Source organism: Vigna angularis, chromosome 7, assembly GCF_016808095.1.
Source record: "Vigna angularis cultivar LongXiaoDou No.4 chromosome 7, ASM1680809v1, whole genome shotgun sequence".
NCBI classification, from domain to species: Eukaryota; Viridiplantae; Streptophyta; class Magnoliopsida; order Fabales; family Fabaceae; genus Vigna; species Vigna angularis.
In genome coordinates this window covers 13,881,955-13,898,566 of record NC_068976.1, presented here as the reverse complement: position 1 = coordinate 13,898,566, position 16,612 = coordinate 13,881,955, and the positions used below count along the sequence as shown (strand labels likewise).

Here is a 16,612-nt window from a genome sequence, read left to right as displayed (position 1 = left end):
GGTTTTTTACCAGTTTACTCTATAGTTCTCAATGAGCATAAAAATCAAATAAACATTAAAAAGGTCTAACTTCAATTTTAAGCTTCAATTTGTTGGTGTGTTTTATGCATCAAATAAGCATTAATAATTGTTTGGGAAAAAATAGTTAATGATTTAATGACATTGACTTAACAACCATTTAAATATGAATGGTTATATTTAATGATAGTCATCCTGCATTGAAGTGGAAACTAATAATGGTCATACTAATGAAATTAATGAAGTAAAAGTTTTTACTAAGTATGTAATAAACATGCGACGGAAACTACCCACCATTAATACAATACACTTATAGTATAATTATCAATATTAATGAAAGCAATTAATTCACTTTGTTTATTTTTTAATATCATTAATGTATTGCATTAACTTCCATTATTAATGACTTTGACAGTTTTTTTCTTGCTATTTATTAATAAGAAACAAATATGTTCATGAGAAATAAATAAAGAAAATAATTTTAAATTTAAATATTTTTTCTCCCAGGTTTTTGTTGTGATAGCTTGTGATTATTTTTTCATCATTAATGTAAAAGGAAAATCTCAACATAAATACGTTAACATATCACTCTTAAACATGTTGTAATTCATTACATGTTCTACCAGCAGGACTGAAAAAAAAAACTTGTACTTTCAAATTTAAAGTAAATTTGACTTTAGGATGAGACTGAATGGGATAAGCGGGTAATATTAAATAAATAGAATGAGAAAAATAGATAAATATAGTTAAATTGAAATAATAGGTTAGAACTTTATGGATATCGACTCAATCCAAATTTAATATTTATATTTTAAATTTTAATTCTAATATGATATTATTTTGTTAAAGTTCAGTATTAAGTTATATATTTTGTAGTTAAAAATTATTATATTTGTATCATTTATGCAAAACAAAAATATATTTTTATTATAAAAGTTTAATTTAATATAAATATGTAATCCAAAAAATCTGACTAAACTAACTCATAATAAGAACAATCTGAATATGAGTAATCCGATAAATTAAATAGTTATATATAAATTTTAAAATATTAAATTCAGATTATACTGAATTGGCGAAATTGAATCTGATATGAAAGAGACACTAATAAAATTGAATCGAACTTTATTATTTCAAGCAAACAAGGTTAAATTTCTATAAATAAAATTAATATCAACCATACTCCAATAAATTGAATGAAATATGAAAGAATTAATGTAAACAAAGTTCAAAATAACCCATCAATTTTTATTTTAAAAGCATCACATCCCTCTCCGAAAACACCATAAGGAAATCATGTTATATGATAAAAAAAGTTTCACAAATGTGATAAAAACATCAAATATAACCAATACAATACAATTGTATCTCACTAAGTCACATTAAACAAAAATTACAATAAAGTTAAAATAATTAATGATTCAATAAGACCATGTTTATCAAAATCCAAGTCATTATTCATACTCCATTAATGATATTAGAGATATAAGTCCCTTTCATTATTTGATCTTTGCCACTTTCCTCATCATCTCATTTTTACATTAAATTGACAAAAAATAATGTTAGAATATAAAAATATTGTTTATCAAACAAGACAAGGTAATTAGATTTAAACGAAACGAGTTTCCACGTAGAAATCATGCTTCCATATGAAAGTATAAACAAACGTTTCCATGTTTTCATGCAAAAGATAATTTGTATAGTTATTAAGAATCCTATGATAAAGCCAATGTTGTAAATGGATCCAAATGCAACTATACTAATTAGGATACTTAGTAAATTTATAGCCATTAGTGAAAGTTTTTAAAAATGTTAATTACCACTCATTTATCATTATATTGTAAAACATTTATATGATTTATAAAATCAAGATTCAACGTTGAGTCATCTACATTTACGTCAACATGATTCTTTCCTATTTTTTTGTGTTCTTTTAATTCATATTATGGCAAGAAAAAAAAAATTGAAAAAGATAATTGAATTTGAACAAATAATTTTATTTTAAATGTTGATGAATCTGTTTTTAAATGTCAATCAATTTTTTTTAGTGAGAGGTTTGAAGTAATTATATTTTTCATCAATCTATTGTTAAAATAATAACTTTTACATTTATTTTATTTAAATAAAAATTCAAATTTTAATGAAGGTGAGTTATTACGTTTAAGTAAAATATTTAAAAAAAAATTAAATGCTGAAAATTTAAATTATATGTATTTGAATTTTACATAGGCTGTCAAATTTCTTTACTCATTTTTTTTTCACTTGTGGTTGGTGAAATGGACTAATGAGTTAAATCAAATTAAAAAGAGAAATGGTACCATGACATACTTTTACATTCATTTAACACATGATATAAGGATAAAATTATCATAAAAGTGTAAAATTTTGTATTTTTTCAAGAAAAAAGTAAATAAGTTAGTGTCAAATAAATGTAAATAATTTAAGTGTATATGTAAGAACCTAGAAAATAGCCTGTTAAGAGTAGATAAATGTATTAAAGTAATGAGACCGAGCATTTGTGTTAAAATAAGCCAACAATATAAATAGAAATTTATAACACTCGGTTCAATATCTAAATACTTTCTATTTCTCTAAAAACACTATTCTCTACTCTTACTCTCCCTTCTCTCTAGATTTTCTCACTAGAGGTTCATTTGTTCGACGATTAGGAGGCACCTAAGTGATCCTGACGTCAAGGGCTTCCTGTTTCACTGTTTGGTTTAGCGTTTAGAACTGGTAAGTCTCGTTCTTTGGTTTTAATGATCTCTGGTTTTAGTGATCTCTGGTTTTGCTGCATGCAAGGAGCAATTCTGTTTGCATGTGTTCCGCATTCTCCTTCTTCCATTTCTGACTTCATTCTTGGTCCTTTGATTGGTATCTTCTCACCAATCTGTGAGTTATAGGTGTTCTTAGGATTTCTGGAGATGTAAGCAAATTCCTGAAGGTTGTAGAAGCTGTCCAGTTCGGTTAGAGGTAAGGGAAGCTAGTTAATTTAATTTATTGATATGCGGCTGATTTTGATACTATGAATGTGTTTGAGGTTTGCATGTGTATGAAATTGTGTTCGGTGATGATTGAGAATGCATGGATGGATTGTTAATGTCTGTGATCATGTTGTTTTTAACTTCTGCAGATTTATGTTACTGTGTCGAGTGAGTTGTGAAGAAGTGGAGTAGTGAAATTGGGGAATTTTGATCCGGTGTGGAATTGGTCGGTGGGGAGAGTCTAGATGAATTATTTAGGACTTGTTAGAAACCTTAAGTCACTCAAAACTGTACCAAAAGTAAAAAATCTGATTTTCGGTCCTTACAGAATTTGGAGTGAAATCTGGTATGAGACTCTTTGGAATGATGTTAGAAATATTTAGGTATCCTTGGATAGGTGTAAAGGTGTATATGATTCATGTTTGGAGGATTAGAAGTTGGGAATTTGTTTAGTTTTGGTAAAATCTAGCTTGTTCATAATTCTGTAGGAAAATTGAGCGTTCGTTGTTGACCGCTCGGTCATGTTCAAGTACTCGGTCATTAACTGGGTTCGATCTCTTTAGAGTCTTACCCGTTCATGACCGTTCGGTCTTAGTGGGGTGTGTGGTCTCTTAGTAGCGATCGGTCTTAGTGGGGTGTGTGGTCTCTTAGTAGCGATCGGTCTTAGTGGGGTGTGTGGTCTCTTAGTAGCGATCGGTCTTAGTGGGGTATGTGGCCTCTTAGTAGGGTGTGTGGCCTCTTAGTAGCGATCGGTCTTAGTGGGGTGTGTGGTCTCTTAGTAGCGATTGGTCTTAGTTGAGTGTATGGTCTCTTAGTAGCGATCGGTCTTAGTGGGGTGTATGGTTTCTTAGTAACGCTCGGTCTTGTACTAGTGCTCAGTCTGGTACTAACGTTCGATCTTACACTAGCGTTTGGTCTCACTTTAGTGTTCGTCATACACTAGTATTCGGTTTAGGTTCTTAGTGTCCTATCTAAGCTAAAAGTGTTCAGTCGTTCTAGCATTCGGCCCTCTAATTGCATTAGGCTCTTGTTTGAGCCTTACTCGTTAAATGAGCGTTCGGTCATGTTCGCGTGTTGTGAGTGTTTTCCCGTTCGGTTTTGTTCATAGGTTATGTTAATCTTTTTCGCTCGGTCGTATTCATGGGTGGTGGTTATTCTATCGTTCGACCTTAAACTACTATAAGATATTTGGTCTTTAAAAGATTATTTCTATGTTTTACTGTGAGTGTTTATTTCAGTTGTTTAAATGTATTGGGTATGAGGAAGTATGTTGGTATTGAAGTACGGTATGATATTTATAAGGTGGATTGAAAGAGAATTCCAAGGAAGAATGTCTCAGTGTTTGTTATCAAGGTAGTGGTATAGTATGAATATGGACAACGAAATTCACGGCGTTCATCCTGACATTCTAATGATTACCAAGTCTCAAGTAAAGATGGGTAAGTCATGTCGTGAGAATAACAAGAGGCCCTAGCCGAGGGGGGTCCTACGGTGAGTTATAACGGGTTAACCTCGTGCGGCAACTGATGGGTTTCCAGTTACTACACTCATGAGTGCACGAACGGCCAAAAGCTACATATTCATACTAGTCCGGACAATCAAGTTAAAGTGGTCTATCAATATGTGTTTATATATTTTATACACGTGTATGATTATCTGATTTGTATGTTTGAATTATATGCTCACATGACTATTAAATTACACTAGTTTACCCTTGTTTTTCTTTGTATGTCTTTGTATGTTGTTTTCTCTTTTGCATCACCTTAATGGTGTGAGCTTAGGGATGAAATCTTTCAGTTATCGCAGCGGGAGAATAGGAGTAAAGTTTAGGTTGAACCTTTATTCTTCAGGTGAAGAATTTTGTTCTAAGTTAATATGTAGTTTTTATTATATCATTATCCATATAATATTTCATTTTAGTAGTTTTATATTATAACTCAATAATATTTCAATAATATTTAACTTATAACTCAAATAAATTTAAATATATTTAGGTAAGATCCAAATGTAAACTTACGAGTAACTCTATTTTATAAACTATTTATTATAAATTTAAAACATGTTAGTATATCAAACGTTTACATATATTAGAATTTATATACGAAATCAATACATTTAAAAATAAAAATTAGGTTCAATTAATTTAATATAACTTATGTAACTTAAATTTTAAAATTCAGTATTTTATTAATGTTTTACAATATAGGAATTATATGTTTTCATTTTTACTTTCTTTTGTGACTGTTCAAATCTAACGCATGATTAGTTAGAAATGACGTTTCACATGGTTCATCTGATTGGATTAAAGCGAGTCAAACCCCCCTTTTTCAAACTTTATTTTTATTTAATATTTTTTAAGTTTGAATATATGTATTTGTTGTGTTGAACTATCTTTATTTTCTTACATACATAAGTAAATTTCAACAACCTCGAATTCGTGACATTTTTTAAAATATACAACTTTAATTACTGTACATTTTCTTATTAAAGTGGTATAACGTATGTTTTTATTTTATTTTACAAGACATCTCAAATGAATATATTAAGAGATTAATAAATTTTAATGTAATTGATTTTCTTAATTTGTGCCTTGTTATTTTCTTCGTATAAATGATGACGAACCACTATAAAAGAATAATAAAATTATACTATATGATATAATTGTTCTTTTACATTTTATGACTATTTTATTTAAATTACAAAATTATTTTTTATTTTTAAAGTAGTCAAATCAGATAGTAAATGTTAATGAATGTCAAAAGTTGACGTGACATGGTTATTGTTGGACTACGGTTGTTTGGGTTTTATATGGCCTAAATCAATTTCAGGTTTTAAAAATTTAGCACTCATGACATTTCTCATTCTCATATGAAACAATGTCATAATTTTAGATAAAAAATCATGATAAACTCAAATATTTGTTGGTTACAAAAATGAAACGATTCAACGAGCCTATTGATATATTTTATTTGAAATATGCATTCAATATTTTAGAAAAAATTAGATTGATAAATTCAAAATCTATTGACATATATATAGATTTTAATATCAAACTCTTATAAAATAAGGAATAGCCCATGTCTAACTAATATAAAAGGTTAGTTAAAAAATTCAATTATCTTACTTTTACTCGTTTTGACATTTTTTTCACCATTAGTATGACAAACCAAATTCTCAATTTTTCATGTGAAAATCATTAGAATGCAGTCATTCGTATGTTAAAGTACATTAAAAGATCTTTTGGAAAAAGGTTGTGATATAATTTCAATAACTATACAATAGTTGTTTGTTAGTTAGATGCTGATTGGACAATATCTCCTCTTAATATAATGTTTACTTTTGAATATTGTGTCTCCATTAACAGTAACTTGATTTCTTGGAAAAACAATAAATAAAGTGTAGTGACAAGATTTGGTGCAGAAACATAATATAGAGTTATGGTCTCATTCATTTGTGAACTTGTTTGGCTTAAGCAACTGCTTAGAGAGTTACATTGGAGATATCACTCAAATGACACTTATATGTGACAATTAAGTTCTTCTTAATATTTGTTCTAATCCCGTGTATCATGAGAGAACAAAACACATCGAGATTGATTGACATTCTATTCGAGAAAAGATTGTATTTAGAGATATAACATTGAGTTTGTTATCTTAAGTGATTAGTTAACCAATATTTTGACTAAGCCTATACGGGACCGAAAATTGATTATATTTGTAACAAGCTTTGTATATACAATTTGTATAAACCAACTTAAGGGGGTGTTAGATATATTAGATTATTAGATATCTTATGTTTACCTTTTATCTTTTGTTACTTTGTTAGTATTCTTTAGTTTGTATTTTAGGCTTATCCCATATTTTTTTCATTATAAATAAAATATCTTATGTGTATATTTTACACAACGGAGATTAATCACATACATAAATAAATAAAGATGATAACAATACATTAAATGAAAATAAATAAAAAAAAATGTGGATGTGTGTCTTATTTATGACCATGTAACAAGTTTGTGTGTGTGGTGACTTGGCGAAAGGTGGTAAAGGGAAACCGTGTAATTATACCAGATGAGAGCTTTGCTGGAGCTCTTGAGGAAAGTGATGAGAAGTGACACATGTATACTTTTCCAATGAAGCTCTTGAAAAGAGTGGTGAGAATTGATACCTGTATATTTCGTCGGGGAAACTCTCAAGGAGAGTAATGGAAAGTGACATTTGTATACTTCGTCAGGGAAGCCCTTGGTGAGAGTGATGGAAAAGGGACCCTATTTGTTAGGCTTTAGACAAGTAGGAAATGTGCTTGCTCTAGTGGTGAGTAATTGTGGGTAAGTTGTATGCGAGAGTTGCAACCCAGTTTCTTGATGTTGAAATCACTAGTGCCTGTATTGCTAATACAATATATCTTTCCTTTTAATTATTGTGTTAGACAACATGTTTTTTTGTGTTTATATGACGTGTTGTAAAATGTTATTGGTTTTAAACATTAAATGAGTTTATTTTGAAAAATGATGTTTTTTCTTGGTGATATTAGCTCGCTCACCTGTTTGTGGTTGTGGTTTCAACCCGCGATGATCATATTTTATACGGTACTAGATGATGATACATGTGTTGAAGAAGATACATAACCCTAGATATCGAGAGATGTTTGAAACAATATTTTTGATCGTATGTTTTTTTTGATATAGTTTATGTTGGTAAAATAATATGTTTTTTTATTTATTGAAATTTTCAATAAAACAATGAAGTTTTATATTAAATTATGTAGTTTGTGTTAATTATTTAGTTTATGAAGAAAAAATAAATCAGTGTAACATTTGCATCAAGAAAGATGATTTTGTATCCTAAGGGATGTGAAGAGTGAACTTAATGTGTATGATGTACATAATTTCTTAGAGTATAAATGTATTGTTGTGCTTGTTTAACTACATTATTTTAATATTTCTCTTAAATGTTATTTGAAGAAGACAAAAAGAAAATATCATTATATTTTCACTACTCAATACACTTTTTAGGACTTCTTTTTTTAGGGTGAATGTACAATCTTAAAATAATAAAATTATTATTATTTTGTTAGACAGTTGGCATAATTGTTTTCAGTTTCATTTTTTATCTAGATAATTCTACCTTTTATCAATTTATATCATCATATAGAAAAGATATATTTTCTACAATTTTTATTGGTGTTATTTTTTAATTAAACAAATTTTCAATCCATGAATAAAATTGGCACTTCTATAATTACCAAGTTATATTTACTTTTGTCTATGATGCTCAATTGTCATACACTATGATTGTCTCATCAATGAAAATAATTACTTCTCATTAAATTAATGTTATTTCACCTAACTAAGACTAATAAGGTAGTGTGCATCACATCCAAATAAATAAAAATTAATGTTTGTATTGCTTAATAAAAAAGTTTAATATGCCTTAATATTGAAGATTAACCTTTAAATAAGCTCATTCAACAAAGACTTCACCTAAATTCATCCTCAGAACATTCCAAATCATAGAAATTTAATGGTGTTCTATCTTATTCTTTGTGCAATTAAGAACATACCATTATAATAATATCATCAGATAATAGTTACACTGCTAATATATTTTTAATTAAATTTTAAAAAGTAAAACGTATTATTTAAACATTTGGGACACTAATATCTGTATATATAAAATTTAAATAATTGTCTTCCGTAAGATTGTTTTTAATGATTCGAGGAATCTATGTAGTCAACTATTAATTTTAATATCAATATTTTTGCTTGAATTTAATATTTTTTAAAAATATATCAAAAAAATTAAACAATGTTATATCACAGAATAAATTAATTAATATACTTTTGAAATATTTCATATTTTCAATATTTACTGATCACAATTTTAATCATATAAAAAATATTTATTCAGCTTGAGGTAAAGATTAAAAAAAACTACTAAATTTAGAAGCTAACCAATAAGAAAGCATGAAAACATATTTTAAGAGTGCTAATTTTATGAAGACTGAACAATTATTTTATGCTAAGTTTAAAATATATTTTTAGAATGAAAATTAGATTGTTAAAAGAAATAAAGGATAATTTCCCTTTCCATCAAAATTTATACATAAGTATGTAATTAATTACATACTCAGAAAGAAATGCTCTGGACCTCACATTTATCCTTTGTATATAATAGCAGGACAAAACCATAATTTAAGTATTTATTTTTTCCTCATGGGTGAGAAAAATTATTTCACCCTTCCTTTGTTTTCCATGATCTCAAACCTTCCTAAATATACAGATAATAAACAACTACTTTCTGCACCACCCATTCAACATGACACAATTTTAAATATCTAAAAATGAAATCTTGTTAATTATACACTATTTCTGAATGAAAAAAGAAGCCATTTTAATTATTTATTTTTATATTCTGAACTAAAAATAAAATCTTGTTAATTATTCACTATTTTCTGAATGAAAAATGTTAAGTCATTTTAATTATTTAATTTTATATTATGAACTAAAGTCATACCTGTTAATGTGACTATTGTAATTTAATTTACACTTTACAGATTTAGTTAAAATCAAATTAGACTGAAATTGTGCAAACTTTATATTATTTTAATTTAAATACTAAAATCATCTCGATCTACATTATTTGAGTTTAAATGAAAATCAAAGTTATACTTAACCTACAACTTTTCCTCTTATCCAAAAATCACATAAAGTCAACATAATTTTAGATTCATATTCATAAAATTATTAAAATTTCCCTATTTTGGTACTTAAAAAAACAATTTTTAAGCATTTACTCAATTCAAAACTCTCAAAATTTGCTGCACCTTTGTGAGGAAAATCCAGCCACGTTGCACCACAGATGACTATAATTGAGAAAAAAGTTAGTGGGTAAGATTTAATGAAAGGGAAGGCAGAAGAAAATTTTGTGGGAACGTTGATGGGAGCCTCTTGTCTTGACAGAAATCCAAATTAGAGGAATATTGTCTGAGCCATCAATGAACGAATGCACAAATTATTGCTTACCTATATTTTTCTTTCGCTTTTACTTTCTCAGTGCTTTTCCTATCTCCCCGGGAGAGTATTAATGAGATGAAAATCCGCACCCAAAATTTCGACAAACACTGTCATTTTCCACTAACCACATTAATTAAAGTGTCATATTTTACTGAATTCGATGTAAAGTTTCTGTGCATTCATCTGGAACAGAAGATGAAGTAGGTAAGATACAGGGATACTAATATATTACCCACGTGATCACCATTATGTTCACACGTACATCACATACAGTACAACTCATTTATCTTCTTTTTCATAAATATACAACTATTTCATGGATATATTACTACTATTTAAGTTATTTTTTTATATCAAACACTATACACCAAAGTTTCCAATAAAAGAACACACAATAAACCAAATACCAAGGATATGGAAAACTCTCATAACGGGCCATTTGATGAACTGATCTGTAAACCACGGGAAATCTCATAACGTAAAAGTGCAAGAGCACTTCACGCAGACTTTGGAGCTCCACCCGTTTCTATCAAGCATTTATTAGAAAGATTGATTATTGAATCTGCAATCACTCTAGCACTAGATTTCATGTAGCCACCTGTAAATGGAGTGACAAATATAGAAAATTTGATAAAACAAACAATACGGAAAGAAAATAGTTGAAGTTTCTAAAAAGGATTTGTGACATGGATGGGTCGAGAATATTGCCATTTTCTATAATTAGTTATAAAGAACCCACCTCCATTAAGCAAATTGTATCAATTCGAAACTGGAGAAAATTTTCGTGTGGTTGTTTCACATCTCATCTCAAAAAAAAAAAAACATATAATTTATACTCTTTTACTCTTGGAAAACACGATTTGACTGACGCTTTTAACTGCATCCCAATGGTTTTCCAAGCAAACTAATGTTAAATAAAATAATGGGGAAGGTTAAACAAAAACATCCAAAAATGATAATGTCTAATAATTTATTAAGTGCAAGTTCTGATTAGTCATATTTTCATGTCATCAAATATTGATAATTGATCACATTTAGGCGAACAGTGTTCTAAGAATCTTTTGATATAGATGGTTATAAGCGTGACGACAACAAGGCTTTTCAGTCTTTCTATATGAAAGTTATAACCTCAGTCTGAAATAAATCGCTAACAAATAGTATTTTAAAAAAGATTGCATAGATGGGCATGTGGTCATACTTAAGAATATAAACACTTAGAAGTTAGACAAAACACGGGCTAATTTCAGGTTTCCCTCATATTACTTTTTTTAACATAAGAAGATGCTTGCAAAAAGTAAAGAAAAATACACAAGCTAGAAACTAAAAGAAGTTTATAATATTAGACTAGGTCCTTGTTAGGTAAGTTTCCTTTGCACAAAAAAGGCCAAAGCAACCACCATATGATAGGGAGGGAAACAATAGCAAACCTGAAGTGAGCATGACGATGGGAATGTTCTTCTCACGAGCAAACCGGAAAACTTTTTCATCTCTAAGGGCAATTCCTTCGGGGCTGATCTGTGTATATAAAATAGCACAAGCACTGCGTATGCTGAGTGGTAAAAGAGTTAACTAACACACTAACTCAGAATAATGACCGTTATTTTCATATACGTATAAGAGGAAATGACTAGGCAACTAAAGTTAATATAAACGTACACTCCCTTTGCACTAAAATATAAGCAAAAAAAGTCTCACGTTTGGTGGACCTAAATATAGCAAAATTTCAACTAGCACAACCCAATTCAATTTACTATTTCAAAAATACTCTTATCTTTATACCTAAGTATCACCCCTAATAAATAAAATTGAGGTAATTTAGTAAAAGTAACTCTTTATTACTATTCTTAATCAGTGTAAAAATAGCTAAATCTGTTTATATTTGAGTTCAGACGTGAAATTTTACGGCAATAGAGCAAATTCAAGAATGACATTACCTCCAACCTTCCTAACGGATCTCCTTGTAGGATGTCGGTTCCAGCATTATAAATTACCAACTCAGGGTTAAACCTACGCCCAGCAACCTTGAATCAAATTGACATGAAAATCAAAAGTTAGTATAACAGCTTGAATGTTAGTATGCCTTCTTCACCAGGTAAACAATTCTGTGGCGTCTTATGGGTATGATTGGAAGCTAAGAGTAAAGGGGAAAGGCTGCAAGGAAACTAAATGGTAAGGGAAGGGTTGAGATTAGGAGGTAAAGATACAGTTCTCTTTCCCTTATTTTTATTTTTAAAATAAAGGGATCGGTAAGATAAAGCGTACCATGCATCAAATGAACAGTCAATATAATTGGACTTGGATAGGTTATAGAAATGTAAAAGTATACACAGCTACACATAATCCTATCAAGCCAATAATATTAGAGAATTACAAGTCTGCAATGATAATATAAGATACCTCTAGTGCTTCGTCTAATTTTTGCAGGTACTCTTCTGTAAGTGTCCCACTCTGAAAGTTCAGGGGAAACATACAAGTGACAGAATCTTAAAGAGAAATATCAGAAAACAAAATATGATTAAGGTTTAACTGATAGTTTATATATACCTTTACTTCAACTTTCTGATTTATGTAGTTTCTCGCCTCGTAATCCTGATATAGAAGGTAAAAAGGGACGGCAGCAAGGAATTGATATAAGTTGGTTTCAAGGTCATAAAATTGTGACCACTGTATCAGAATATATGCATATTTTAAAGTAAACGCAAATATTAATTAGCAGTTGACAATGGACCATCTATCTTCACAGAATTTCGACCCTTTTTCCAATAATCAGAAGAAACATACTTCCAACATCACGATGAGGCATTATTATTTAGGAAACAACAGGCATTAATGTGTTGCTGAACCCTTTTCAATAAATTTTTTAGCCAAATCATTTTATGGCTTCCTGCATACTTCATTTACAAAGCAATTGCAGATGCAAACAGAGAAAATATCAGCATGCTTTAGCTTGAGTGCTTGACATAAATGCCTTTTTCCTATATTTGAATAGGTTTTCACCACTGGATTTCGCAAGTGTGAACAAGGTTAGTAAAGGAGGCCCCAATAACTAGTACAAATATCAAGATTGGCCCAATAAATGAAGTTATATGGAAGTTACCCTACCCCTCACAAACACATGTATGACCACACCATTTTTAACGAGAAATCATTAAATAAAAAAAAAAACTAGATCTAAATGGCTTTTTGAAAATTTAGTTTTTATAATTCAAAAGCCTCATTTGACCCATGTTACTGACCCACTGTTAGCATCCAATTGCAAGATATGGGACTCAAGTCCACACAGGAAGCACAAAATTTTGGTGTGGAGTTTACAAGGCTTTGGGTTCTCCAACTACAATGGCTAAGTTTTTGTGGTACGGTCCTACCAATTTTCTTATCATGAGTTCTTGACGATATCTTTTACCTGCAATCAGGTAGTGGGGTTGGTAATGCTGATATTGCAATGTTTGTCTGGGACTAGTTAAATGGCTAGAGCACAACCAACTTGCATTGGTGTTGGAGGTGTGACTCATGGTGGGATATTAGGATCCAGTTGCAATCATGAGACTTGACTAGTGTGAGGTTTGTTGCGCCTTAGGCTCTCCAATTACAATGATTAGCTTTTTGTGATGTGATTTGCTTAAGGTTCTTATTCCCCACTCAGTAGAAAAAAGATTATATCGTTGTTTATTAAAAGCAGCACCTAGTGGATGAGACTCCAACCATGTCTGATCTGGAGAGAGACATTATTTACAAACTTATCCCAAAAGGTGGAAATAATGTTCAGTGGCTAGAACACATTATCACCAACTCACGAGACAGCAATCTTCCTGATGTACAAACACTCACTCTTTTTACCATTGGAATGTAGAAACGAAATTGCAGTATATGCTTTCATGCACTCCACAATGATATACACACAGAAAATTCATCCTTCATTCCACAAAAAGGACTTGACAATTCAACTGTACAATATAACAGGACACTGCGACATGTCAGATGCCAGCCAGCAATGCTGAGTAGATAAGACAAATGTGAAAAGAGAAACAGAGAAAATTAGTTCAAAATACTAGACAGGAAGAAAAAATATGTAAAACAAATCAAGGAATAGATTACCAAAGGATAAATTCCAGGATTGTACATATCCAAGATATAGACTCGGCCTGCCATGACAAAGTCCCTATTAGAAAAACCCTAAAAGATAAGAAACCAAACACTAGAGTAATTTTTTTGGACATTACTATCGTAGGCAAAGTCCATTTCATGACCGTTTCCTTGATGTGCATCAAGATCAATGATCATCACCCTGAAAAATTCGCAATCAACTTTTGCACGAGCAATAACAGAATACTCTAACTTGCAATAGGATAGTACCTTGATATATTCAACTGAACAAAAGCAAAGTGGATGCAAAGAGAAATATCTGCATAAACACAGAATCCACCTCCTTTTTCTGCAGAGCAGTGATGAAAACCTCCTCCCACATTAATGGCCCATCCTCTCTCCTTTGCAAGTTTTGCAGCCAGTACAGTTCCTCCAACCTGTCATTAGATAAGGAGAAAGATCAGATTTTCCGAGCGCTAAACAGACTAAAATAGCACAGTTAACTTACCTGCTTCTTGAATGGGAAAAGAACTTTTTGTTGCACAAGGCAATTGGGAATTAATGCCACGGGAGGGACCTATATTTAGCAATTCATCTCGGTAAATAATCATCCATCATAATGCATCAACTATATAAAGCCTCAGCAACCACATACCAGTTATCATACAGAACTCCAGTACTAAATAACAAAAGCAAATATAACAAAGAACTCCAGCACAATCATACAGCTTTCTATTCTAAAAGACAAGATAAATTTTTAAACCAATTTTTAGACACCATATAAGATCTACACGGTTAAAGAATAAAAAGGAACAATAAGTATCACCAATAAAAGAAATGGCTGCCTCGTGCCACAAGGGAGTGCAAAGTACCTCAACTATCATAGCAACTTTTGAACTCCCCTTCAGGCTATTCAGATACAATTCTGTGTGAACCTTTAGAGATAAAGGAAAGAAGGAAACAGAGTTAGAACTAGACATGTTGCTTAAATCACATCAGTTTCAATCATATATATTGTTTATTGCAGCTATACAAGTGATCAGAACATACATGCACAATGTCCAAAGACATGTCAAATTCAATTTAAGTCCAGACTTAGTTAAATTTCTCTATTAACACTTACAAAAAGAAGATCGAATAAGATATATTATCTCATTAACTAATATCACCTTCAATATCATATGAAATCTCTTATCCAACTTCTCCAAAAATTGACGAACAGAAGTTGATTTTAACTTATTCACTTGTAGTTAATTAAACTGAACTTATAAACTTCAACATTATAGAAACATCCTTATGTAACTTTTCCAAAAATTGAAGCACATTAGTTGATTTTGACAAATGTAATTCACTTTGCTTTTCACTTTATTCTTCTTCAAGAGTTCACCAAAATGTTTATCCAAACAATGTCTTCCTAATTAAGTATGAGATAGCGCTTACCACTAGAAGATCATCCTTGGAAGCTTCGAGAGGCTCAACGATGCTTTCTTTGTCGAGAATACCAAACGAAACGAGGAATCGACAAATGCGTCCCCACTTCGACGAATCAAACGGATGCCTGCAACAATCAGCAAACAGTTACAAACTCCTCATACTATTCATAATCAATTCAATTCAAATCACAACTTCAGAAAAAAAATGTTAATTCGAAGAAAATGCTTACAGTTTCTCTATGCCGAGAAACGATATGTCATAGGATTCGGAGTAGATTAGCGGAACCTGAATTAGTCAAAAACCGAAGGCGTAAACACTCGACGCGCCAAGAGTGCGAGTGCACGGAACTCGCTTACCTTGGACGGGGACACGTCGAAGTAGAGCTTGCTGGAGAGGATGCGCTTACGTCGGAGAGCCTCGGCGTCGTTCTCGGAATAAGACGACATCGACAGAGACGGCGGTGATCGAGAATGGAAGAGGTCTTGATTCAAATTGGCCGAGCCACCGAAATAACGAGTCAACTCAGCAACGATTTCCGAGATAAAATTTCGAGAATCGTCGAAAACTAACTCACCTTGCTAAACTCGGTTGATCAATTTCATGCATGAACCGAAAATCGAATTGCTCAACACCCTGAACGAATGACAACTAGACTAAAAATCCAGTATGTTCAAGAGATATCATTTTTTTTTCATTTTTATCTTATGCGGAATAAATGTACTCATATACCCATCATTTATACAGTCTTTAAATATTTAAAATATTAATTAAATAATAAAAAAATTAAAAATATATCACTTAATAAATAAATTAAATGTGTCTTAATAATTTAAAATAAAGAAAAGAGAAGATGGATAAATATTGAAACATGTAAGAGAGAACTATTCACACATAAATATTCATGGTATTATACTTCCTATTCTACATGCGGAACGGTCCTTAGGCTGTACGATCCTCCCTACTTCATATGTCGAACGGTTCTTAGGTCGATTACTAGGCCAACAATCTTGGCCGATCAATCATCAGGTTGACTGTATGGTTGCATTATAAACAGTAATAATTCATTAAAGTCTCTAAT

General features: G+C 30.7%; 1 protein-coding gene across 4 annotated transcripts; it reads right to left on the bottom strand.

The window, feature by feature from the left end:
- Positions 1 to 10,213: 10,213 nt before the first annotated feature.
- LOC108338407 (histone deacetylase 2) lies at positions 10,214 to 16,242 on the bottom strand. 4 transcript variants are annotated; one of them, XM_017575268.2, is made up of 14 exons: positions 16,109 to 16,242; positions 15,891 to 16,015; positions 15,764 to 15,819; positions 15,541 to 15,658; positions 14,973 to 15,035; positions 14,609 to 14,677; positions 14,371 to 14,537; positions 14,238 to 14,302; positions 14,113 to 14,159; positions 12,562 to 12,606; positions 12,415 to 12,465; positions 11,952 to 12,038; positions 11,445 to 11,532; positions 10,214 to 10,615 (listed from the first exon to the last, which is right to left on the bottom strand). In XM_017575268.2, exons 2-14 carry the CDS (start codon positions 15,978 to 15,980, stop codon positions 10,515 to 10,517), a joined length of 1,047 nt encoding a protein of 348 aa, XP_017430757.1. In that variant the 5' UTR covers positions 15,981 to 16,015; positions 16,109 to 16,242; the 3' UTR covers positions 10,214 to 10,514. The 4 variants fall into 4 exon arrangements, 2 of the variants coding, with proteins under 2 accessions (XP_017430757.1, XP_017430756.1); XR_001833037.2 differs by having other exon boundaries at positions 11,445 to 11,566; positions 15,891 to 16,234; XR_001833038.2 differs by having other exon boundaries at positions 11,445 to 11,557; positions 15,891 to 16,234.
- Between the last annotated feature and the right edge of the window lie 370 nt (positions 16,243 to 16,612).